The following is a 26,816-nucleotide window of genomic DNA, read 5'->3' on the forward strand; positions in this document are numbered from 1 at the left end:
TGATCTTGCCCATGTTGGTTCCCCAGTATGTAGCCCTGTGGTTGGCATACAGAAGCTGCATCAAAAATATTAGTTAAGGGGCACCTTCCTGGTCAGTCAGTAGAGCATGTGACTCTTGATCTTGAGGTTGTGAGTTCGAGCCCCATATTGGGTGTAGAGATTACTTTAAAAAATATATTAGTTAAATGTTGTCATTAGGCTAGAGTTTGTGATGATATGTCCGTTTTTGTCCCAAAATTAAAAAGAATTTCCTGAAAACTAGAGCTGTGTGAGAAGAAACAGTCTGCTTGACATATCTGAAGTCCTCCCCCTGGAATGGGGTGACACAGAGGCATTTCCACATCTTGAGAAGCCTGACAAACCCTTCAGAATGCCTGAGCAGCACCCTAGGGACATGTGGAGGTAACCGGTTGGATATATGGATATAACAAGATGAAATGGTGAAATTTATTTTTCTTTCTCTTCCCAAAATATTCCTACCATTCTTCTAGCTAATCAGTAGATCCATATGGCTTCAAAGAGAATGCAAATGTAACAGCAGCAGAAACGAGGAAAAAAATGTTAATATTCTTTTTTTTTTTTTTTTTTTTCTTCAAACTAGGCCCTTGAAAGCCAGAAGGAGAGGCCTTGACTGGAGCAGAAGTTGGAGTTTATGCCATAAAAAAGGTGACAATGCAGATATTCCTCTGGACACAACCAGCCCAGAGCCAAATAGATTTTGCAGTTCTTTTGCCTGAACCAAGGATTCCAGACCATTTGTACCCTGGAAGAATTAGCCAATCCAAGTTGGCAGCTGTTTCCATGACAACTGACTGGTTTGCAAGACTTTGAGATTAACAATTCTATTTCACAGGCAATAACATTAAGCTTGTGAAGTTCAGATGCTTCTAGGGATAATCTCTGGAGATACTTTTTTGGTTATAAGATGGGGAACAGGATGGTTATAAGTCTTTACCCAAGGGCCTTCATTCTTGTGAATATTTTCTGCCTCATGTTACACCTGTGTCAATACCCTCATCTCCCTAGAGTTTCTTTTCACAAGCATTGGTTAATTAAGAAGCTCTCAGTCTTGGGCCTTAGGCAGGATTTTATTAGCCAGTAAGAATAGAAAACAGAGAATTGTAAAAACGTAAAACTTAATTAAAAGTGTGGAAAATTCTAGATTTTGGGACTCCTGGATGGTTCAGTCGGTTAACCGTCCAATTCTTGGTTTCCGCTCAGGTCATGATCTTAGGGTGGTGAGACCCAGCCCCACATTGGGCTCTGTGCTCAGCGGGGAGAGTCTGCTTGGGATTCTGTCTCCCTCTCCCTTTGCCCTCCCCCCACGCTCACACACTCTCTAAAATAAATAAACAAATCTTTACCAAAAAAAGAAAATGATAGATTTTTTTAAAAAGATGATGAGGTTTATATTCTGCCTCCACAAAAAAAGTTAGCATGCAAATAGAGGGAAGGTGCAATAAAACCATCCATGCTTAGGAGAGGATGCCCAAATGAGAAGGCCCTGGAGGTGGAGGGGTGTGTGTGTGTGTGTGTGTGTGTGTTGGAAGAGATTTTGAGCACTTTTGTTAAAGAGGAAGTCTAAGCTCAACATGGGTTCAAATTCTGATCCTACTATTTATTAGCTCTCTGGCTTTCGGCAAATGACTTAACCTCTCTGTGCCATAGTGTCCTCATTTGAAAAATGGGGTTTCTAAACTGAAGGTTGCTGGAGGGGAGGTGGGTGGGGAGCATTAAGGAGGGCACATGATGTAATGAGGACTGGGTGTTATATGCAATTGTTGAATCACTGAACTTTACCTCTGAAACTAATAATACACTATATGTTAAATAATTTATTTTAAATTAAAAAAAGAAAAACGGGGTTTATGATCATAATAGCCTACAAAATAGTATTTTTTTAAATTTTATTTTATTATGTTATATTAGTCACCATACAATACATCACCAGTTTTCGATGCAGCGATCCACGATTCATTGTTTTCATATAACACCCGGTGATCCATGCAGTACGTGCCCTCCCTAATAGCCATCACTGGGCTAACCCATCCCCCCACCCCCTCCCCTCTAAAACCCTCAGTTTGTTTCTCAGAGTCCATAGTCTCTCATGGTTCATCTCTCCCTCTGATTTCCCCCCCTTCATTTTTCCCTTTCTTCTCCTAATGTCCTCCATGCTATTCCTTATGTGCCACAAATAAGTGAAACCATGTGATAATTGACTTTCTCTGCTTGACTTATTTCACTTAGCATCATCTCCTCCAGTCCCATCCATGTGGATGTAAAAGCTGGGCATTCATCCTTTCTGATGGCTGAGTAATATTCCATCGTATATATGGACCACGTCTTCTTTATCAATTCATCTGTTGAAGGGCATCTCAGCTCTTTCCACAGTTTGGCTATTGCGGGCTTTGCTGCTATGAACATTGGGGTGCATTGGCCCTTCTTTTCACTACATCTGTGTCTTTGGAGGAAATACCCAGGAGTGCAATTGCTGGGTCATAGGGTAGCTCTATTTTTAATTTTTTGAGGCACCTCCACACTGTTTTCCAAAGTGGCTGTACCAACTTGCATTCCCACCAACAGGCTAAGAGGGTTTCCCTTTCTCCACAACCTCTCCAACATTGGTTGTTTATTGCCTTGTCAATTTTTGCCATTCTAACTGGTGTAAGGTGGTATCTCAATGTGGTTTTGATTTGAATTTCCCTGATGGCTAATGATGATGAACATTTTTTCATGTGTCTGTTAGCCATTTGTATGTCTTCTTTCGAGAAGTGTCTGTTCATGTCTTCTCATTTTTTTGACTTATTTGTTTTTTGGGTGTTGAGTTTGAGAAGTTCTTTATAGATCTTGGATACCAGGCCCTTATCTGTAGTGTCCAAAATAGTATTTTTTGTACTATGTCATGTGCATGTGCGTGTGTGTGTTCTTAGTGAATTTCCTCCTCCTTTCCACCCCATAGAGTCCAAGCTCCTCCTGAGCAGGAGGTCATTCTATGACTTAAATCATTTTCGCACCTCTTGTATAACGACTATAGTCCATCCTATGTAGTAGGAATTCAATACACACCTGGCAAATGGTAGGTGCCTTCCCAATGATGCTCTAGAAATAGATGAACAAGTGTTATCTGAGTGTGGTAATTACAAGAGTTAGCAAAATTTCCAAATATCTGTTTTTCTTCGTAGCCAAAAATGATTGTTACTCTAGGCTAATACGTTTTTAGAGTGTTTCAAGGCCAAATAAATCTGTAATAAAAATTTATATAATAATCATTACACATTTTGACAACTGTTTTTAATGGGGGAAGAATTTCAGCCTTAAGTACATGCATGGATAAATACTCTTTTTAACCGAAGTTGTCCGTCTGAAAGGCTGACAGTGGCTCTAAAAATCAGTTTGTCCTTTTTTGAGCTTCTTCCTTTCATTTGTCTTCAAGGCGTCCCCATTTGGTAGTAAGATGGGACCGCTGAGACTGGAAAGGCCGGGGGGGGGGGGGGGGGGGGGGGGGGGGGAGGAGGGGGGGGGGGGGGGGGGGGGGAGCGGAGAAGCAAGAACGACGAATACGGCTTGTTGTGTCCTTCGCGCCACCCCGTAGTTCGCAGCCGCTCAGGGGCGGCGCGCGCGGTTTTGAAAGCGGGGAGGGTCCCGTCAGAAAGACTGTTACTGAGTGTTTGTGTTGGCGGTGGCGGAACGCTGAGGCAGCCCCGGGTCGTGTTGAGGGCCACTCGGGATCAGTTTTCAAGACGGCCTTGGCCTGGACTTCTCCACCCCGGCGCGGCTGCGGTAAGGGGAGCTTTTTGTGGACCCCTGACTGCGCGTGGGCCCGGGTTGGGGCGGAGTCCTGTTCCCCACCCCCCCCCCCCCCCCCTCCCCCGGGGCCGCGGCCTCTGCTTTTGCTTGGTGACAGCTCGGGACCTAGCGGGAAAGGTGAAGACGTTGGGAATGTGGCGTTCAACTGGGAATTAATTTAGAAAAGTGTTTGCGACCCAAACCCGAATGCGCATCTGAATAGCAGGGTAGGGTGGGGATTTCAAGAAACTGCCCTTTTCTCGAAGTGAAGCCTAACAATCTACTTTTTTATGGAAGATCCGTAGGAGAAGACGATGGATCTAGCAGGTTGCCGTTATTTTACAATTGGTTTTACAGACAGACGCCCTGAGGCCCAGGTCTCTGCTTGAGGCGAGACCCCAGCGTTTAGGGACATCTTACATGCACCAGATCGGAACACCGGCTTGTGCTTGGTGGAAACGGTGGTTTCTTATCGCCTCCCAGTGAGTCTCAGTTCCAGTTCTTAGGCGCGGCTGGAATTGGTGAAGGATTTCTGGTGGGAACGGAGAGGGTGGGGCTTGAGAAAGAGGGGTTGTATGAAGCACAGTTCCCGCCTTTGAACTTCTCACCTAATGTTGCTTCCAGTTTTCAAGGGAGGTGATTGAGCAGTTGGAAGAAGCATTTTAACAACCAGCCCTCCGTAAGCTCCTGGATGGGGGGATAAACAGTTTGTGCTTCTACCTCCAGGAAGCTGTGGGGTGTAAAGTGTACAGGACCTTAGAAATAATCTGATCAGAACTTTGCCATTCTTTTTCAGGCTACTTTCCCCCTCCATTTCCTTTTCTCATTATCGTTACCAATTCTCTCATTCTGTTTTTTTTCTTTTCTTTTCTTTTTTTTTTTGCTGCCTGTCTATACACTTCAGCTCTGCCCAGTAGTATCCATGTATTTGTTTAGCCCTAGGGTGGCTTAGGGTCCAAAAGTTAATTGATATCTGATTCAATGGATCTTTTGATTAACTTGCTGAGCTCTGTTAATTTTTAAATACTGCTTCTTAAACAGTACTTGATTTAAAAAAAAATTACCTAAATACTCCACAATGAAATTTTGCCCACAGTCGTAATACTTTCATTTCTAATGTATCTTCATGTAAGATATTTACAATTTTATGCTGTTACCTTCATAAGAATCTTGTGATTTAGATTACTATAGTTATTTAGCAATTTAAATATATAGAAAGAGATAGATCTATATGTATATAGATTACGTATATAAAATCTGAGAGTTTGGGCTAGTGGCCAGAAGCCATCTATCTCTCAGTAGACTGAGGCCTAAACTGTTTTGTCATGAAAAAAAGGTGCCTCAGACAACTGTGAGATGGAGAGAGGGTGTAGTCTATTTATTTGCAAGTAGGTTGTAGTGGGAAGTGGGACTGAGTCCTAGAGTGTTCTAGAATGTAGTATTAAAAGACTTGTTTAAACTTAGATGTTTTTTAGTTGGAGGAAGGTTTTTTAACATTTAGGCTGCTTCTGAATATGAGATCCTCTTTATGCTGAAGGGAAGGGCAGTGAGACTTATAAGGCAGTAAAATTTCCAGGACACCCCACTTTGTGGGATTGTTTTGCATCCTAGTTTTCTGGCTCCTCGTCAGTTTACTCTGTTCTTCATTTCTCATGTTGGGATCCCTCAGAGGTCTGTGTTTCCTATCTTTACTTATTCCTTAGGTGCTCTCATCCAGTCTTTGGCTTTAATACCATATACATGCTGCTATGCCACAAATTTGTACCTTCAGATTGGATTCCAGACCTATATCCAGCTGCCTATTTCATGTTTTTATTTGGATGTCTAATCAGACATTCAAGATTGACTTCCTGATCTGAGTAATGGCATCTCTATTCTTTCAGTTGCTCAGTCTGAAAACTTGGAGCTATCCTTGACTTTTCTCTCATTCCTAACAAAAATCCAAACATTAGGAAATCTTATTGGTTCCAGATTCATAATACATCCAGAACCCGACCATTTGTCACCACCTCTAACTGCTACCATCCTACCATCCAAGCCACCACATCTCTCCTGGATTATTTCAGTATTGTGCCTGTCCTTGTTCCCCTTCAGTTAATAAACACAAATGGGAGTGATTCTGCTGAAACATAACATGGAGTGTTTCACTCCTCCTTGTAAAATCCTCCAATAGCTTCCCCTTTCTCAGCAAGAGCTGAAATCCTTACTGTGACTAAAGCTCTATGAATAAAAGCTGAGGTCTTTATGGCTCAGTGCTCTACCTGATTTGCTGTCCTTCATCCCCAAACTCTGTGACTTCATTTCCTTTCTCCCTTTTGCTAGCCCTGCCCTCTTCACTTTCCCTTGAAAATGTTGTGCCTCAGGGCCTTTGTATTTACTACTTTTGTCCTGCAGACTTCCCCTAGATATTTGCATGGTCTAGCTCCCTTACTTCCTTCAAATGACATCTCAAGGAGACCTCCCCTTGACCACCCCGACTCAAATTTCAAGCCCCTTCCCAGCACTCTGTCTCAGTTCACTGGTGTGTATTTTCCCTGCCTATATATCATTATCTTCTGTATTTATCTTCTTGTTTGTTTGGGTCTTGTTCACTGCTGTGGCTCCGGTGCCTAGAACAGTGCCTAACACATGGTACATGCTCAATAAGTATGTGTTGAGTGAGTGAATGAAGAGTAGCTTCCCATAGGTATATAGGAGTCTTAGAAGCTCATTGAGGTGCTCCTTCACAACTTCTTGTGAGGGTAGATGAATGAAGATGGAAGAAGGGCAGTCAGAACCACATGGGGAAATTATTTCCAAAGTAGAAGTAGCTCCTCCAACCCACTCCGTTAAAATAGTTTATCCTTCCCGAAAGGCCTGAAACGTGTTCCTGAAAAATATGTTCCTTCCTTTTAGTTAAATGTTTCACTTGATAAAGTTAGTGTATTTTTGCATGAAAAGGAGGTCTTTGGTGTTCAGAATTCAGGCAAACCTGAAAACAGTGGTGATTGTGGCTACATTTAAAAAGAAACAGGCTTCTCATTAATCAGCAATTAAAGGTAGGCCTTTGAGGTGATTTTTCTTGGCAGTTTTTAAAAATGCTATTTATTAAGAGCTCTATACAAAATTTAAGCATATGTTCTCTCTGCCTGCCAATTTTTAATTTATTTTTTTAATTCCAGTGTAGTTAGCATACAGTGTTATATTCGTTTCAGGTGTACAATATAGTGATTCAACAGTTCTGTATATTCCTCAGTGCTCATCATGGTAAGTGTACTCTTAATCCCCATCACCTATTTCACCCATCCCCCACCCGCCTCCCCTCTGGTAACCATTTGTTCTCTGTAGTTGAGGGTCTGTTTTTTGATTTGTCTTTGTTTTACCCCCCACTTTGTTTTATTTTTTTAAATTCCACATATGAGTGAAATCATATGGTATTTGTCTTTCTCTGAGTGACTTATTTCACTTAGGATTATACTCTAGATCCATCCATGTTGTTGCAAATGGCAAGATTTCATTCTTTTTTATGGCTGAGTAGTATTCCACTCCATATATGTACCACATCTTTATCCACTGATCTATTGATGGACACTTGGGCTGCTTCCATAATTTGGCTATTGTAAATAATGCTGCAGTAAACTTTAGGGTGCATGTATCCCTTTGAATTAGTGTTTTTGTATTCTTTGGGCAAATACCAGTAGTGAGATTACTGGATCATAGGGCAGTTCTGTTCTCAGCTTTTTGAGGAACCTCCACACTGTCTTCCATGATGGCTGCACCAATTTGCATTCTCACCAACAGTGCATGAGAGTTCCTTTTTCTCCACATCTTCACCAACACATGTTGTTTCTTGTGGTTTTGATTTTAGTCATTCTGACTAAAGGTGTGAGGTGATGTCTCATTGTGATTTTGATTTGCATTTCCCTCACGGGGTGATGTTGAGCATCTTTTCATGTGCCTCTTGGTCATCTGTATGTCTTCTTTGGAAAAATGTCTGTTCAGGTCTTCTGCCCATTTTTTAATTGGATTATTTTTTTTTTGGTGTTCTTTATGTATTTTGGATGCAAACCCTTTGTCTGCCTCCCATTTTTTTATAGACAAACCAAACAATCTTATATACATGTAGTGACAATTCGCTGTACAATAAATCTAATATGAACCAAACTATTTTTTAAAAAGAAAAAGTAATACTTAAAGTTTTTATTAAAAAGGATTCTTTAATAAATATGTTACAGAAGAAATAAAAACCGTGGATTAACTTGCTTGTATATACAGTATTTTCTGTTCATAGACCATTTTTACATAACTTGTTGAGATATAATTCACATATTATAAAATTCACTCTGAAAGTATATAATGTAGTGACTTTACGAATAGTCTGGGTTGAATATATTAAATCACTACCCAATTTTAGAATATTTTTATCATCACAAAAAGAAACCCCACACTCACTAGGAGTCGCTCTTTGTTCTCCCTTCTCCCCAGCCCCTGGCAACTACTAATCTATTTTCTGTCTATGGATTTGCTTCTTCTGGACATTTTCTGTAAATGGAATCATATATGTGGCCTCTTGTGTCTGGCCTCTTTCACTTAGCATAATGTTTTCAAGGTTCATTCATGTTGTAATATGTATCAGGACTCCTTATGACTGAGTAATATTCTGTTGTGTGTATTGTATGCCATATTTTGTTTATTCATCATCCGATGAATACTTCTGTTTCCTCTTTTTGGCTATTGTGAATAAATGCTGCTTGGCTAGACCGTATCTCTAAAAGGTATAAAAGACCTGTTAACAGTGACCCCTGGGAAGTGTGAGAGGGAAACTTATCTTTACCTTTATGTACGAGGTGGTTTTTTTTTTTTTTAACCAAGTTCATATATTACTTTTTCCTAGTGTGTATATTACTTCTTAATACAAACAAGCGTAAAAACTTAATCATTAATAGCATGACATTGGGTAAGTAGTTATACTTCCTAGGTCTCAGTTTTTTCATTGTAAATAAAATTGGACTAAATATTTGTCATGGTCTTTTTCAGTTCTCAAATTTTATGTTTATATGATAAAATGAGTTACAGTATTATAGGACTTTTTTTTTCTTCATGAATGAGAGTTGTATTCTGTATAACTGCAGTGTAACTTTCAATTTGTTTTCATCATAGGACCTAGAGTGTTTATTACAATGGAAGAAATCAGTAATTTCAAGACACCAAGCAAATTATCTGAAAAAAAGAAATCTGGTAAGATATAAAATATTTTTTCATTGTTATTGCTATAAAAATGTCTTAGCATTATTAGAGTTTGATCCTTTAACTATTATTTATCATACACAAGCAATTTTAGCACAAGTCCTCTTTGTAATGTTGATTTTAACAAATAAGACTTATTTTGTAGGCCAGGTTTGGCCATCTGTTAGCTAATTTTATTGACATTCTAACAGATTTGGAGGTTCTCCCTGGTAAAGATTCAGTTTGAACCATGAGGTACTTTACCTTTCCCCTTCTGGTACATGCAGTGCTCTTGTGAGGGAAAGAGTTTCCCAGGCAATTCAGTGAATAAAGGATAATCTTTTCAACAAATAAAAGCATTTGGATATTTATATGCAGATTGCTCTCAGCTCACATCACATACAAAAATGATTAAAACTACTAAATTTCTGGAAGATAACATAGGAGAAAATCTTATCTTGTTCATTTCTAGTATATAGATATTTGTATATTGACCTTGTGTCCTGCAACCATGCTAAAGCCACTCATTCTATTAGCTTTTTATGGGTTCCTTAGGCTATTTCATACATAGTTGGTACTGTTGTAGATGAATATATGAAGATAGTGTTACTTGTTTTTACCTGTATTAGTTTATTTCTTTTTCCTTTCCCTGTGTCACTGTATTAGTTTATTTCTTTTTCCTTTCCCTATGTCACTGGCTCTAGTATATTTTTGAATAGAAGAGGTGTGATTGGACATACTGGCCTTGTTCTCAGTGAAGTTTTATGCTAGATGGAGGTTTTTTACAGTTATCCTTTATCAGGGTGAAGGATTTCCTTTTATTGTCCTTCATCAGGTTGAAGGTTATTACGAATGGATGTTGAACTTTGTCAAGAGCGTTTTCAGAATCTATCAAGATAGTTTGCTTTTTTAGTCTTTAAATGTGGTAATTTGTGTTAATTTTCAAATGTTAAACTAAACTTTCATTCCTGGGGTAAAGCCACTTTGGTCTTGATGTATTTTATATATTGCTTGATTGAGTTTGCTAATATTTTCTGTGTTCATAAGGGATATTGGACTGTAGTTGTCTTTTCTTTTTGGAATGTCTTTCTGGTTTCGATATCAGCATATTCTATATTCATAAAGTAAGAGGGGAAGTGTTTCCTTCTCTTCCCTTGGAAAGTATATGTAGAATTGATGGGTGTTTTTTTTTTCCTTAACTGGCTTTTCTTCCTTTACTGATAGGAAAGACATGTGGCCTGAAGTTTTCTTAGGAGGAAGATTTTAACTGTGACATCACAGTTAATAAGTATAGGGCTCTTCAAATTATCTGTTTCTTCTTGTGTAAACTTTGTTAGTGTTTTTCAGGGAAGTTTTTCACTTTCCAGTTATCAAATATAGTGGCAAAATGTTATTTGTGTTATACTCTTATTACCTTATTACCCTTCTAATGTCATTAGGATCTGTGGTGGTATCTCCTTTTTCATGTCTGACACTGGTATTTTACTTGTTCTTTCTTGACTTGAGGTTTATTTATTTTGGCGAATGTTTCAGGCACTTGAAAAGATCATACTTTCTGCTGTTTTGGGGTACGGTGTTCCATGAGTATCATTTAGGTCAAGCTGGTTGACTTATGTTGTTTTGTCCAGGTCTTTTGTATCTCTACGAATTTTATTTATTCTACTATTGAGAGAGGTGTCTCCAACTACAATTGTGGATTTATCTGTTTTTTTTCCTTTGAGTTCTACAGTGATTGCTTTATGTATTTTGAAGCTTGTTACTAGATACTTTTACATTTAGGATGGTTATTTCTTTTGATGATTTACCCCTTTACTATTATGAAATGTCTTCTTTATCCAGTCTTGAACTGTTTGAGGTTCACTTTATGTGATGTGTGTTTACTTTTATGTGATAAAACCAGTCCAGTTTTAATTTGATTACTGTTTGAATAGGATGTTTTCCAACATTTTACTTTTAACCCATCTGTGTTTTTGTATTTAAAATGAGTTTATTATAGAGTGCATGTAGTTATGTCTTATTTTGTTTTTATCCATTCTGACAATTTCTGCCTTTAATTGGACTGTTCATTCGTTAGCCACATCTAGTGATTTAAATTTAGGTTCAAATGAATTAAAATTAAATAAAATTACAAATTTAGTTCCTCAGTTGTATTAGCTACTTTTCTAGTGCTCAATAACCACATGTGGCTAGTGGCTACCATACTGGACAACACAGATATAGAACATTTCCATCATGACAGAAAGTTTTATTGGACAACACTGCTTAGACGACCTTTAATGTAATTCTCTGTGTGGTTGGATCAAATCTACTCTTTTGCTATTGTCCCAAAGCTCGCTGATGATTTCTTTGTATTTTTTCTAATCTTTTTTTTCTGTGCTTCATTTTTGGTAGTTTTTGTTGCTTTGTCTTAAAACTTAGTTACCTTCTTCTCTAGATGCTTCTCTAACAGCATCTCTAGATGATCTTATTCTTATCCATTGTCTTTTTTATTCCCTCAAGTTCCATTAGGAGTTTTTTTTACATCTTTTTTTTTTTTTGATTGTTATGCTCACATTTTCCTTTACATTATTGAGCATGTTTTTAAGATTTCTATTTTAAGGGTCTTACCTCCTAATTCTACATCACTGTCATTTTATGGTACATTTCTGTCGGTTTATTTTTCTCCTGGTGTGGGTCATATTTCTTCTTTCATACCTGGTAGTTCTTTTATTGGCTGCTGGACATTTTACATTGTCAAGTGCTAGATTTCATCATTCTTTGGAGGGCAGTGTGATTTTGTGATGGTCCAGTTACGTTACCTGCATGTTAGCTTATTTCTTTTGAGGTTTGCTTTTGAGCTTTACTGTAAACCTTTTCCTTGGGCTAAAATAGAGCCGTGACTGTTTAGAGGACTTTACTCAATGCCCTGTGTGTTACTAAGTTGCCGCGCCCTGGCTGATGGTAATTGAACCATTCCTAGACCGTTGTGCTCTCTGTGGGCTGTTTAGTCACGCCCGTGCATGGTGCTTTCCCTGACTTTGGGGAGTTCTGTCTGTTGGATGTGCAGATAACTCAACACTCGAAGGGAGACCTCTTTTCGGGTGTCTGGAGCTTTCTCTCTCATTTTGTGGCTCCCTGTGGTTCTCTGCTCCACAAATTCTAGCTAGCTACTTAGGTCTCTTGGACTTCTGATCTCTGTCTCCTGATTTTGACAAGACTTCTGGGCTGTGTTTCTTCGTGCTGCTGCCCAGAGACTGCCTTAAAGCAGTAAAGTTAGGGCAGTGATAGGGCTCCCATCATTTGTTTGTTTTCTCTCAGAGTTCACAACCCTGCTCTGCCTGTTGTCGAATGTCTGAAAACTTCTATTTTGTCAGGTGTTTTAGTTATTCACGGCAAGAAGGCTGTTCAATTGTTCATGAACAAAAGTAGGACTCCTCTATCTCATCTTTTTTAACGACTACATAATGCTCTGTAATACAGATATGGTATAATTATCACCCTAATGATGACTAGTTGGGTTTTTTGTTTGTTTGTTTGTTTGCAGTCACAAAAATCCCAATTTTCAAAGAGAAATGTGTGCATGTTGTCTGCACACGTGCTGTAGTACACAGTTGGCAAACAACATATAGTAATAGTTTACGCTTTGTGGGCCACATAGGGACTCTGTTGCATATTCTTCTTTATTTTTTAACAACACTTTTATAATCTAAGAACAAATCTTAGCTTGTGAGTCAAACAAAAATAGGCTGTTTGCTGACGCCTGCTTCGGTGTTCCTGTGAGATAGGGCTCCAGAAGTGGATTTGGTCAAAGGGTTTCCATGTACAGTTAGGGTAGATAGTATCAAATTGCTCTCCAGAAGACTATGCCAATTAATACTCAGATGTTGAAAATACTTGGATGCTTTTGTAGAGGTCTTTTCAAATACTAATTTTATATTTTTTATTTGTCTTTCTGACATTTAGCACTATGTTCAACTCCATGTATAAATATTCCTGCTTCTCCATTTATGCAGAAGCTTGGCTTTGGCACTGGGGTAAATGTCTACCTTATGAAAAGGTGAGTGTAACATTCCAAATTAACCTTTTCACATGGAACCATGGTTGCTGTGTACCTGAAGACAAAAAAGAATATGAAAATTCAAATATTTTGATGTCAGATATGTTCCTGATCTTATCCGACTGCTATATTCCAGTCCTAGAACTTTTTATAACTTTGCCAGAATTTTGCCTGGTATACTTTTCTCCTACCTTCCTACTGATGGATTATTAAAGGAGAAGGAATTTATCTTATAATTTTTCCTTGGCTTGTGTGGGAAGGGAAAGAGACAGAGGGAAGGTGGTTCCTGTGTGGTAACAACACAGGATTCTCAATAGGAAAACCTCCGAGAAGATGCTGATGTTGGGGGATGTCAGTGACTGTTAACCTCTTGTATCTGGAGAATGGCATCCTCAAGATACTCTCCTTTAAAAAAGGACATTTTTTTAATTTCTTATGTCATCACTGTTCAGTAAGAGGGGTATATACATGATATTAAAGTAGGAAAATTGTATTAAAAGAAAAATGAAATTATAGGTGTCAACAAGCATTTTTTTAAAAGTCGTTTCTCTGTACCTTTATTTATTAAGTGGCAAATAACTTAAGTCAATTTATATTCCTTAATGCATTGTTGGAATCAGCCTACCTACCAGTATATTGTTAGCTTTATCTAGGTTTATATTGTTTCCAAATAGAAATACTTTCTGTTACGTAGCATGGCAATTATATGTGGCTATTCTTGAAGAATTTTTGTGGTTTAAACACCCCCTTCGTGTGTTTCTGTGCTATTTTTTTTATAGACATTCATTTTTTAGGGTCTAAAAACTCTTAAGTTATTTTGAAAGAAAAAATTCTCACACGTTTATGGCTAGTCTCATTTTTTCCCCCTTTTAAAAAAATGTCCTTACCGGGCACCTGGGTGGCTCAGTCATTAAGCGTCTGCCTTTGGCTCAGGTCATGATCCCAGGGTCCTGGGATTGAGCCCCGCATCGGGCTCCCTGCTCAGCGGGAAGCGCTTCTCCCTCTCCCACTCCCCCTGCTTGTGTTCCCTCTCTTGCTGTCTCTCTCTCTGTCAAATAAATAAATAAAATCTTAAAAAAATAAAATAAAATAAAATAAAAAATGTCCTTACATGTAAAGTGTGTTACCAACAAAGTTCTCTCTGTGAGACTTAATTAGAAGGCTTCATATCGCTGTTACTGAAAAACAGTAGTCAGTGACTGACCATACCACTCCTCCTAATGTAGCCGTGTCAACCTGGGGTTTTCTTTTACTGGTAACCTGGAGATTTCCTTCATTTCTCTGGTGAATTGGATCCTCTGTTTTTCTGTATCTTACATCTTACTATTTCTTGGTTTACATTTCATTTTGACTGAGGGCATGTAGTAGCTCCCCATTGAAAGATGCACAGGAAATAACATTTTTGAAAATCTGCATTTATGAAATGTTTTCATTTTACTCTCATTCTCGAATGGCCCGTTTTGATTTTCTGAGTCAGAATCCTCGTTTGGAAATAATTTTCTTCTAGAATTTTGAGGTCATTGTTCCATTGTTTATTAGCCTGTAGTGTTGCTGTTGAGATTTCTGAAGCCTTTCTGATTGCTGCTGCTTTTTATGTAATCTGGTTTAGGTTATTTGTCCCTCCCACTCTCCTGGAACTTTGTATGATCTTCTGTTTGTCACCAGTGTTCTGGAATTTCACAATGACATACATGGGTGTGGGCCTTCTGGAATCTGAAAATTCCTACTCTTAAATCTTGGGAAATTATTTTTTAAATTACTTTGTTGATAATTTTCACCCCCATTATGCTCTTCTCTATCTGGAAATCCTATTGTTTACCGTTGGCGGGGCGTGGGGGGCTGGTTTTTTTTTTTTTGCTCTGTTTTCTGGGAGATTTCTCCAACTTCATCTTCTGATATTTCTATTTTTTCATTTTTGTCTCTCTTGTTTTTAATAATTATCTTAATGTTTTCCATGTTCAGATGGCATCCTAAGTCTTTTGAGGGTGCTATAAGGGCTCTGTATCCTGGTCTGGGTGTTAATAAACAGGAATATACACATGTGAAAACACATTCAGCATTTAGTACGCGTATGGTCATTTACTCTTCCCCTGTGCTTCACGGGTTCTCAACTATGCCAGTAAACCTCAGGCTAAAGACCCTCCGCTTTAACCCCTTCCAAAGCCAGTCTCCGGTCTGCAGAAGCTGGAGGAATAGGAGGTGGACAGAATTGGGGAGGGTGTCTAGAAATTCACCTGTTTTTTGTTTTTAAAGATTTTATTTATTTGAGAGAGAGAGAGCATGAGAGGGGTTTGGGTCAGAGGGAGAAGCAGATTCCCTGCTGAGCCGGGAGCCCGATGCGGGACTCGATCCCAGGACTCCAGGATCACGACCTGAGCCGAAGGTAGTTGCTTAACCAACTGAGCCACCCAGGCGCCCGAAATTCACCTGTTTTTTAAGTGACTTTCAGGAAGTTCACTAGGCTTGTTAAGTCTGTTACTTTCATCTGCTTTCCAAGCTTCCAAAAGTGTATTTTCTCCTTTTCATTATTTCCATCCTTCTCATTGGGTGTAGGTCTTAAAATACCCATTTGCTTTTATTTTAGTGGGGTTTGGAAGGGATCAAAATTATATGTGTATGTTCAAGCTAGAAGTCTATATTTTTTAACCTAGAAGTCTATATTTTTTTTCATGTTCAATCAAATTCTCATTCCCAGATTAACTTAGTTGTGATACATTATTATTTTTTTAATAAAACTGATGGATTCATTTTGCTATTTAGGGTTCTTATGTCTATGATTTAAGTGAAATTGGCTTGTGATTTGCCTTTTTCTGCTGTCCCTATTTGATTTGTCTATTAAGGTTATACTAGGCTCATAGTCCCTTTTCTTTCTAGTCCCTGGAACAGTTTGTGTAAGATGGAATGATAGGTTCCTTGAAAGTTTAGTAAACTCACCTGTAAAATTATTTAGCCTTCGTATTTTTTATGTGAATATTTTAAACTCTTGATTACATTTTCTCTTTTGTCAGGTTTCTTAGATTTTTCTAAGAATTTGTCCATTTTGTCTTTTAAATTTATTGGGATAAAAGTTTTATTTTTCTATTCACTTATATTTTTTATCTCTGATGAATCTGTGGTTATGTCTCTGTTTTTGTTGGCAATATTATTTGGGTCTCATTTTTTCCCTTGTGCAGTCTCATTAAAAAAATTTGCCTGTTTTATTTGTCTTTTCAATGAACCAACTTTTAGCTTGGTAAAATATTTTATTCAGATTTTGTAAGTATGTTCTTGGCATTCTGTAGATTGAGATATGAAAAAGGTGAAGATGGATTTGTTCACTGAATTCTAAATCCTTGGGAGCTGAGGGGTACCCTTTGAAACTTGAAAAATATATTTTCCATAATAAAATGACGTGGAAGAGGCATCCCCAACTGCTGTTGTGATCTAAAATTGGAGGTTTAAGAATACTTTGGATAAACTTATGTATGATAGATGTATCTGAATTAAGAAATCTAATGATCCTTCGAGTGCATGTTTTTTGATTTAAAAATGAGAAGGTCCTGCAAGCATAGAGCCATGTTCATGAGTTAGTAAAAAACTAAGTGGATTCTTGATTCTTGGTTCAGTCTATTTTATCTTCTTATGGTAAAATTTTTTATCTCTAACTTTCAAGGCTCTTTTCATTTGCTTTCTTGCCTATATGCTGCATGCACTTTGTCCTCCTTAATTTGCTGTACCCATGAATAACTACTTTATCGGGTAAACTTGTCCCTGACTTTGTTTTACCTGTTTATTTAGACCTCAGAATGTTTACACCTTAAATATTCTTAAAATGACTGACTCTTCCCAGAAAATAGACAGTTTACGTTTTTTCTCATTTGTACGTTTATTATCTCCTTACACGTGAGTCTTTGAGTATATGGTGAAAGGTATAGGATGGATTGGTTACTATAGAGGGACAATATTTGTTGGTGAAGAGCAGTGTTATTCTTTGCACAATCATATATGGGCCAAATGTTTTTTGTGCATCTGTTCTTTAAGCTTCTTGGACGTCAGTGTTTATTACTTAGCATTCTGTAACTTACCTCTGGTACATATAGTTAAATGTTTGATAAGTAGTTGGTAGTCTGACATGCTGAAATGGAAAAATTAGAAAATAGTAATTTTGAAGTTAAAATTTATAACGTCCCATCTTTTTCCTTTTAGTTGTCTCTTTTTTTCTCTCTTTTTTTTCTAGTTGTCTCTTTTTAACCCCTACCTTTCAGCAATAGATATCAGGCTTGTAATTAATAGCTATATCAGCTATATATCTTCCAATTAAAAAGGATATGTAGCAGAGGTGTTGATAGTCAAAAATACTTTATTTTTAAATTTTTTTAAGATTTATTTATTTATGAGAGAGAGAACATGCATGGAGTGGGGAGAGGGGCAGAGGGAGAGAGAGTCCTGAGTAGACGGTGCGCTGAGTGCAGAGCCCGATGCAGGGCTTGATCCCATGACCTGACCGAAACCAAGAGTTGGATGCTTAAGTGACTGAGCCACCCAGGTGCCCCAATAGTCGAAAATATTTGTAAAAAAATTTTAAATTATTACTGAACTCTTTTCAAAATTTGAAAGTTCTTGTTAGTCATTTGAAATGCATTATGGTTATTATTCTTTCTATACTTCGTTTGATTATTTTTTTAAGATCTCCAAGAGGTTTGTCTTATTCTCCTTGGGCTGTGAAAAAGATTAACCCAAGATGTAATGATCATTATCAAAGTATGTATCAAAAGAGACTAATAGATGAAGCTAAGATTTTGAAAAACCTCCATCATCCAAACATTGTAGGTAAGTTTAAATTTACCTTGTAGCAGTACATGTGTTTATTCAGAAACAGTTTATATAATCTCTCGACCAGTGTCACTAATAAAAATGAAGATGGTGGTGGAGTTTGGCAAGAACAAGATTATTGTGAATGTTCTCAAATAAGAATTATGTAATATTTTTAGATGCTTCTGTATTTTTAAAATTTAATGGGAATAGATATACTCATTATGATGCTGGTGCTGTAGAGAATTCAGGAATATAAAATGACCTTCATTTAGATAATTTCCTTATTTTCATTTTCAATGTAAATAAGACTAGTGAAACCATTATATTTAGGAAGGCATAGAGCATTTAAAAATATTTTAATTTGTGATCCTATTGGCAAACACAAGTCATTTTAACTTATATCTACTGAGTTAGCTTTATAAATAATTGTTTCATTGTATTTTGTCAGTTTCCAATCACATCACTGTAAAAAAACTTAAATACTGTTATTCTTCCCTATTCTAGTAAGAAAATGTCCTGTTTTCTTTAAGGTTATCGTGCTTTCACTGAAGCCAGTGATGGTAGTCTGTGTCTCGCTATGGAATATGGAGGGGAAAAGTCTCTAAATGACTTAATAGAAGAACGATATAAAGACAGACAAGCTCCTTTTCCAGCAGCCATAATTTTAAAAGTTGCTTTGAACATGGCGAGAGGGTTAAAGGTAACCGTGCCATTATATTTTAAATGATTTTTGTGGAACAAGAAAGAACTACTTTATATACCTAATTACAAGGTGGGATTTTTTTTTTCCTGCAGAAGAAGTAGTTGCCCCAAGTTAAAGTCTTTATAGACTCTCTCGTATTGCAGAATGCACTATTTCCTTATCTTGATCAGCAGAGTATTCTTTGAGGTCTTTACATAGCCTGAAATAATCCAAGTCAGGTAGTTTTGTTTATACAGATCATATGTTAGATTTAGTTAAAAGGATTAATCAATTTAACACAAATTTAGTAATTATTCCTGGGGGTGTAGCCTAATCCTCTGTTGATGTAAACAGACCTCTTGAAGATTGCTTTGTGAGATGTTAAGTTTTGGATGTCAATATACGTCTATAGGTCAAATGAAGAAAAAAGCTCTTTTAATATTGTCAAATAAATTGTTGTGCCTTTGAATAGGTACAGTGTAAGGAAGAAAAAGGATTCGTTATCCTAGGTAACCAAGCCGGAGAAATGGTGGCTCCGGAACACTGTTGGATGACTCAAGAGTGGATCATGTATTGATGCTGATATCAAAGTTGCATGTTAAGAGTTGATATAAAATTGACTTATGAAATATAAAACTACATAAAAGCAATATTCCTAAATATATATTTTAATATCTATGTAGAAAAACTGATTTTAAATGGATAGGATAAGCTAAATTAAAAATTTGAATTATTTAATAAATAATGACTTTAAATATATATGATAGTGGAATTAATAAATTTCACTATGAACATATTTGAGCATACTCAATTTATGATCAACATTTAAATGAAGCACAGTAAGTGTTCGAAAGTATATACCAAAAATCGTCTCTGCACTATTTTCAAGCAGCTCACAGAGTAGATGCTGATGAATGAAAAAATAACAGTTTTTCAGGATTGTTTTTGATTATGGATGAGTATCATTACTAAGAGTTAATGTATAAAATAAAGTATTAGTCTTAGATGACATTTCTGCTTCCTCTTCTTGTGTAACTTTTGCCCTTAATTATCTGTTGTTCTGCGTTATCTCAACAACTTGTTTGTGAAAAGTGTGCCTCACTGTGAAGGTTCCAGATTTATTTCTAAAACCTACTAGTCTCAAGTAAAATTGTGATATATTTTTAAAGCTGCAGTATCCTCTTTTGCTGTAAAAGTATGAGATGAGTTTGAAAAGTTAGCTTATCTATAAATAGACATTGATTTCCAAAGACTCTTTATGTCTGCTCAGTATGGCAGACTGGAGTAATATGGGATGTTCCCTTGTCTGACTTCAAATAATCTGAAATGATGGACAGATATCATCCTGCATGTAGTTCAGGAAGGGAGTTCAAGTTGTTTTTTCTGTGTTTGGAGGTTATCATATATTTTTATCAGTTTATGTATTTGCTCAGATGTGTTAAATTTTCCACTATTTTAGTATCTACACCAAGAAAAGAAACTGCTTCATGGAGACATAAAGTCTTCAAATGTTGTAATTAAAGGTGATTTTGAAACAGTTAAAATCTGTGATGTAGGAGTCTCTCTACCACTGGATGAAAATATGACTGGTAAGTAGTAGTCAAATTTTTATTATATTTTAAGATTGTATTTATTTGAGAGAGAGAGCACGAGGTGGGGAGAGGGAGAAGCAGACTCCCTGGGGGCTGGATCCCAGGACCCTGGGATCATGACCTGAGCTGAAGGCAGACGCTTAACTGACTGAGCCACCCAGGTGCCCCAGTAGTATTCGAATTTTTTAAAACTCTATTTTTATGCAATTTTTAAATTTCTAATTTTTATGTATTTAAATAGATAATAAGTTTATATACTTCAAAAATCAAAAACTGTATCAAAAGTATACAATAATATCCTTCCTTTCCTCTCTTTGACTCAGCCTCCAGCCCTCTCCTTTGCCATACCCACAATATAACTTATTGCATTTTTATTAATATCTGCTTTAATTGAAGATAATTTTAGGAACTATTTCTAACCTGGATTGGGATTTTTATGTGGTAAAAGATCTGGGACTAGAAAACAAAGTTTTAATAAGGTTTTATAAAGGAATTCATTTAGTGACGAGATTGGGGAAACTGGTAGAAGAAGAAACTGGGGTAGAAGTAGGAAAATAGGGTGCTAATAAAAGCCTTCTGCTTCTTGCCCCTTGGCCTGCCCCAACTCATTCTTTTCACTCTAATATAAATACTGACATCCTCAGGGAATTTAAGATCTTGGTGAGAACCCAGAGCCAGCCTTGTAAAGAAAGCCTCTGCTTTCAACATGTTATTTAATAACACTTAAATTTGCTTCTTTATACGAATAGAAGGTAAAAGAAAGATTAATGAATGCTGTTTAGAACTTTTTCGCACTGTAATTTCTAGCTAAGGTAAAGTCTATAAGTTAGGTCGAAGGCAAAAGCCAGGTTGAATAGAGGGACTACACAAAGATGTCTATAATCATTCATGAGCCTTTAGGCTACATAACTGCTACAAAGTTGAAACTTTGAAAAATGAAAGGAGAAATTGTGAGACAATAAGAATAAGATTTTTTAAGCAAAATTTTCTCAATCCTTAATAGATCAAATAGACAAAATTAAGATGTAGAAGGTCTGAGTAGTATAAGGTCAATCTCTGTATGTCCAAGTATTTATTAAAATTGGACATATATTAAGTTATATGAGAAAACCTCATTACAAAAAGTGAAAGTGATCTAATGGTTGACGTTCATCATCTAGATCATCATAAATCTAGAAATTAGTGACACAATTGGAAACAACAACACCCACATTTTTTAGGAATTCAAAATATTTGTAAATAATTCTTAGCTGAAATCAAATTTCACCTACACAAATATTTAGAAAATAATGAGAATGTAATAACAAATCAAAACCTATTTGATATGGTCAACACTACACAGAGGAAAACATTTTCATTATTTAACCTTTATGAAATTAAGTTTGCGTATTTAACTCTCATCAGAGAAAAAATGAAGCCCTTTTAAAAATAGAAAGCAGAAAGTGAATGAATTAAAAAATCCATGAATTGTGCATTATCCCAAAATGATCTACTTTATTTTAGACCGTGTCAAAGTTCATAGTTTATAAACCTGTAAAACAGTTCATAAACAGTTCATCCTTCTTATATGTTCAAACTTAGCCAGGAGAATTCTGTGAAAGAATGACGAGTAGGAATTTCCCTGAGGAGATGTTAAGAAGTATTACAAAGCCACAGTAATTAAAGCAGTGATACTCATGAGAAAATAGGCAGAAAAATATAAGGAAGTCAGGTATTCCCAAATATATCGAGTTTTTCTAATAAAAGTGACATGTTAGTATTAGTGAAAAAGAGGTAGTTGAGTCAATAAATGATGATGCCCTGGATATTTTAGAAAAAATAAAGCTGTTTTCCATCCTCACACTCATCCTTGTAGATTGAGGATGTAAAAAAAAAAAATGGAAAAAATTGTAGGTAAATATTTCCTTAATATTGGGCTTAAGAAGGACACCAAAGCCAGAAACGATTAAAAAAAAAAAAAAAAAAAGCCGTGACCATGAAAAATCCTTTGAAAAATTTCTCTATGCTACTGTGAGTAATAGGATAGCTTCTCATACGCGAAGTAAAGTTGCGATTGGTGTATCATTCAGGTTAGGCTAAGTTGTGCTGTGGTAGCATAGGCCCTCAAAAACTTCAGCGGCTTCAAACCTTAGCCAGGCTATAGGTCCATAATGGCTGTCCCATGCCATTCTCACTTTAGGACCTAAGCTGCTGGAACATCCACTATATGGAATATTGCTATTGTATGTATGGAGGGTAAAAAAGGCTCTAGAGCTGTGCACTACAGAGCTACTAGCTACATATGGCTATTTAAATTAGTTAATATTTTAACATTTTAAACTCTCATTTCCCCAGCCACTTTTCAAGCACTCAGTAGATACATATGCTTAGTGGCTACCATGTTGGACAGTGCAGATATGGAACATTTCTATTGTCACAGAAAGTTCTTTTGGAAGGTGCTGTCCTAGAAAGTCTTGCATTAACACATGCTCGAGATTAGAAATGACACAAGTCCCTTCTTTCACAACTCACTGGTCAGAACTAGGCAGATGGCTCCATCCAAGCTTGACAGGCCAGAAAGTGCAATCTTTCTATGTGTCCTGAAGGGAGAGAGTATGAACTACTTGATGAACAGCACTGATAACTACTACAGTGGGCAATTTGGAAATATGTATTTTTTAAAAAACCAAAAACCTTTCAAAACGCCCTTTGATCCTGTAATTCATTCCCAAGAACATATTCCAAAAACTAATTGGGCAGTGTGGGCATTTTTTATAATAACCTGATATATTAATTTCTACAAAACCAAAAGAGACGTAAGCTTATAGAAGAAATAGAGTTGAGACAGAAGAATCAAACCCCATGTAGCTTTGAAAACAAAGCAGTAACAAAAGCAATAATGATCCTGATAAAAATATGAACACATGGAATTTTGGCTGGCACCCAGCATCAGTTCATCCTGTGTGGCCATAAACCCTGGGTTTGCACTTCCTTGAGGGCATTTATTTTCAATAGGTACTTTTAATTAAAACTAAAAATTTGATCTGGCTTTCTTAATTAAAAAAATATTTGTAAGCATGGGGGCGGGGGAGTGCTTCCCCAGCCCCTTTGCTGACACTCTCAGCTTCACGAGACAATTTAAGGTTAATAGTCAGCATTAGCAGTTCTTTTTTTTTTTTTTTAAAGATTTTATTTATTTATTTGAGAGAGAGAGAATGAGAGAGAGCACGAGAGGGAAGAGGGTCAGAGGGAGAAGCAGACTCCCTGTTGAGCAGGAAGCCCGATGTGGGACTCGATCCCAGGACTCTAGGATCATGACCTGAGCTGAAGGCAGTCGCTTAACCAACTGAGCCACCCAGGCGCCCCAGCATTAGCAGTTCTTAAAGCTGCTAAACCAACCATGCATTAAGAGAAAGCATTTTTGTTCCCTTGGGATAAGGCTTTCTCTTTATGAGGACGTTTACTTCTGATCATTTAAAAATAACAGGTAATGGGAAAAAAAATGGATCTTTTTATACCTAATTGTGTCTGCACTAATTTGTGTTACAAAATATTTATTGTAGCAGAACAGACTGCAAAACTTTAGAGGAACCTCCATACTATTTTCCACAGTGGCTGCACCAGTTTGCATTCCCACCAGTAGTGCATGAGGGTTCCTTTTCTCTACATCCTCACCAGCACTTGCCATTTCTTGTTTTTTTGATACCAGCTATTCTGACTGGTGTGAGGTGATACCTTGTGATTTTGATTTGCAATTTCCCCATGATGAGTGATGAAGAGCATCTTTTCATGTGCCTGTTGGCCATCTCTGTGTCATTTTTGGAGAAATGTCTGTTCAGATTCTCTGGCCATTTTTTTAATCAATAGTTTGGTTTTTTTATGTTGAGTTTTATGAGTCTTTATGTATTTTGGATACTCACCCCTTATCAGATATATCATTTGCAAATATCGTCTCCCATTCAGTAGGTTGTCTTTCGTTTTGTTGATGGTTTCCATCACTGTACAAAAGTGTGTTGTTTTGGTGTAGTCCCAATAGTTTATTTTTGCTTTTATTTCCCTCGCCTGAGGAGACATATCTAGAAAAATGTTGCTAAGGCCACTGTCAAAGATACTACTGCCTATGTGTTCTTTTAGGAGTTTTACGATTTCAGGTCTCACATGTAGGTCTTTAAGCCATTTTGAGTTTATTTTTGTGTAACGTATAAGAAAGTGGTCCAGTTTCATTCTTCTGCATGTAGGTGTCCAGTTTTCCTAGCACCATTTATTGATTGCCTCCTTTGTCATAGATTAATTGACCATATAAGCATGGGTTTCTTTCTGGGCTCTCTTCTGTTCCTCTGTGTGTCTATTTTTGTGCCAGTACCATACTGTTTTGGTTACTAGAGCTTTGTAGTGTATCTTGAAGTCTGTAATTGTGATACCTTCAGCTTTTTTTCCCCTCAAGATTGCTTTGGCTATTTGAGGTCTTTTGTGGTATCTATATTCCTGCCTCTCTTTTTTCTTTTTTTTTTTTAAGAGAGGGAAAGAGAGGTGAGGGGAGGGGCAGAGGGAGAGGGAGAATCTGAAGCAGCCTCCCCGCTGAGCAGGGAGCCCAAACTCGGGGCTTGATCCCAGGGCCCTGAGATCATGACTTGAGCCGAAGTCAAGAATCAGACCCTTAACTGACCAAGGCGCCCAGGTGCCCTCATTCCTGCTACCTTCTTTTTTTTTTTTTTTTTTTTTTAAAGATTTTATTTATTTATTCATGAGACAGAGAGAGAGAGAGAGAGAGAGAGAGGCAGAGGGAGAAGCAGGCTCCCAAGGAGCAGGGAGCCCGATGCGGGACTCGATCCCAGGACCCTGGGATCATGACCCGAGCTGAAGGCAGACGCTTAACCATCTGAGCCACCCAGGCGCCCATTCCTGCTACCTTCTAAGAGAAGTGCTGTTTCTCTACACCCTTGCCAACTGGCCAGATTTTTGAATATTTTACAACCTGATAAGGAAAAAGTAATTCTTATTAATGAGATTGAGTATATTTTCATGTTTATTACCTACACGTATTAACCTTTAAACTACCTGTTAAATCACTTACCCAGTTTTCTTTGGGTTGCTTGCTTTTCTTAGTGATTTCTAGTGCTTGCCCTAAGGACCAGCTTCCTTGTATTTTGTTTCAGTGACTGACCCCGAGGCCTGTTACATTGGCACCGAGCCTTGGAAACCCAAGGAAGCTTTGGAAGAGAATGGTATTATTACTGACAAGGCTGACATATTTGCCTTTGGCCTGACTCTGTGGGAAATGATGACTTTGTCTATTCCACACATTAATCTTCCAGATGATGATGATGAAGGTATAACTAACTATTTTTAACATAAACCCCAATCTCCTCAGTTTGAACTAAAGATTAGCTGGTAAAATTTTATTTCATCTTTAAAATTTAAAAGAGGAAGTTGTTTGATCTAGTGCATGAGATATGGATTATATTAATACTAATTTGGTGCAATCTCAGTTTAATCTCCTACAAATGAGAGTAGGTTAATTGACAATAGGGAGATAAATTGAGAAGCAGAGCAGAAAGTTTCCTTGGAAACTCCCCTCGCCTGAGGAAAAGATTAGAGAGCTATCTTAGTAAGAGGGGCGGGGTTCATGACCTGTAAACCATGACAATAGCTGATCTCCACCATGGCAGACCGCAGTGTATCATGAAAAGCATCCCAGATGATGAGTTCTTGTTTCAGGAGGGTGAGTTCGAGCAGTTGCTAAACTTTTCCCTGACTTAGTGTTAATTCTGTTTGTGTCAACTCCTTCTTGAGCAGATAAAACTTTTGATGAAAGTGACTTTGACGATGAAGCATACTATGCAGCTCTGGGGACGAGGCCACCTGTTAATATGGAAGAACTGGATGAAACATACCAGAAAGTGATTGAACTCTTTTCTGTATGCACTAATGAAGATCCTAAAGATCGTCCTTCTGCCGCACACATCGTGGAAGCTTTGGAAATAGATGTCCAGTGACCCCCCTCATATTCATGACTACTGACCTTTACGTTGGCTCATGTATATAACTGTTCTGTTTACTGTCATACATTATATAGTTACTATGATAAGCTGTAATTATTGGGCTTTTTGAAGTGACCCGCTTTAGGACCATAGTACCTAGTTAACATTTAAACAATTATTTATAATATTTCTTAACATGTTTACAATGATAAGCATTTGAGATTGTAGAAGGTTTTCTATTAAGTTTAAGAAACTAGCTACTCAAGTATTTGAATTTGTTTATACAGATTTAAAACACTAGCATAATACAATGCTGTAAACTCTATGTCTAACAATTTGGATTGAGCAACCATCACTTTTATTAGTTTCTCAAAAATTCTTTATTTTAATGGATCTATTGAAATTAGCACTTTGTGCAATACAAAATAAGTCTCCGTTTGCTTATTTTTTAAACCATTAAACTTTTTCCTGGCCTTTTTTGGCTGATGTGCTTATTACTAAATATGGTCACCAGAAGCTGAGAGAACGTGGCTCAAAACACTAGCTCCTTGGGTACTCACAGGTTTTTTTTGGTTAAGGCTTGTCTTGCTCTCTTGGATCTCCCCAGGTCTTTGCTTTTGCTTTAATTTATATTTTATGCATTGAGATCCCTATTTTATTTTTTATTTAGTAATCTGTCTTAAGCATTTCATAGTTCTGGTGTAAAAATAATAAAATTCTAATAGGATGATCTAGAATAAAGGAGACTTCAGTTACCAGAA

The 26,816-nt window shown here is 37.1% G+C and overlaps 1 protein-coding gene across 4 annotated transcripts; it reads left to right on the top strand.

Annotated features, from left to right (window-relative positions):
- The first annotated feature begins 342 nt into the window (after positions 1 to 342).
- PBK (PDZ binding kinase) lies at positions 343 to 26,816 on the top strand. 4 transcript variants are annotated; one of them, XM_073892549.1, is made up of 9 exons: positions 343 to 402; positions 602 to 666; positions 8,926 to 9,003; positions 12,934 to 13,027; positions 17,694 to 17,836; positions 18,352 to 18,521; positions 19,963 to 20,092; positions 25,231 to 25,404; positions 25,871 to 26,816. In XM_073892549.1, the coding sequence occupies exons 1-9, from the start codon at positions 371 to 373 to the stop codon at positions 26,068 to 26,070; spliced, it is 1,086 nt and encodes a 361-aa protein (XP_073748650.1). In that variant the 5' UTR covers positions 343 to 370; the 3' UTR covers positions 26,071 to 26,816. The 4 variants fall into 4 exon arrangements, with proteins under 4 accessions (XP_073748650.1, XP_025729567.1, XP_073748652.1 ...); XM_025873782.2 differs by lacking the exons at positions 343 to 402; positions 602 to 666 and adding an exon at positions 3,614 to 3,780; XM_073892551.1 differs by lacking the exons at positions 343 to 402; positions 602 to 666 and adding an exon at positions 3,949 to 4,113.

This window comes from Callorhinus ursinus, unplaced genomic scaffold (genome assembly GCF_003265705.2).
Source record: "Callorhinus ursinus isolate GAN/ISIS: 27379988/994484 unplaced genomic scaffold, GSC_fseal_2.0 scaffold4, whole genome shotgun sequence".
NCBI lineage: Eukaryota > Metazoa > Chordata > Mammalia > Carnivora > Otariidae > Callorhinus > Callorhinus ursinus.

Excerpts from the sequence above, each read along its gene's own strand:
- PBK (XM_073892549.1), top strand. The coding sequence starts at position 371 with ATGCCTGAGCAGCACCCTAGGGACATGTGGAG. Across the intron at positions 403-601 it reads CACCCTAGGGACATGTGGAG|GCCCTTGAAAGCCAGAAGGA; the intron begins GTAACCGGTTGG and ends TCTTCAAACTAG. Across the intron at positions 18,522-19,962 it reads ACATGGCGAGAGGGTTAAAG|TATCTACACCAAGAAAAGAA; the intron begins GTAACCGTGCCA and ends CCACTATTTTAG.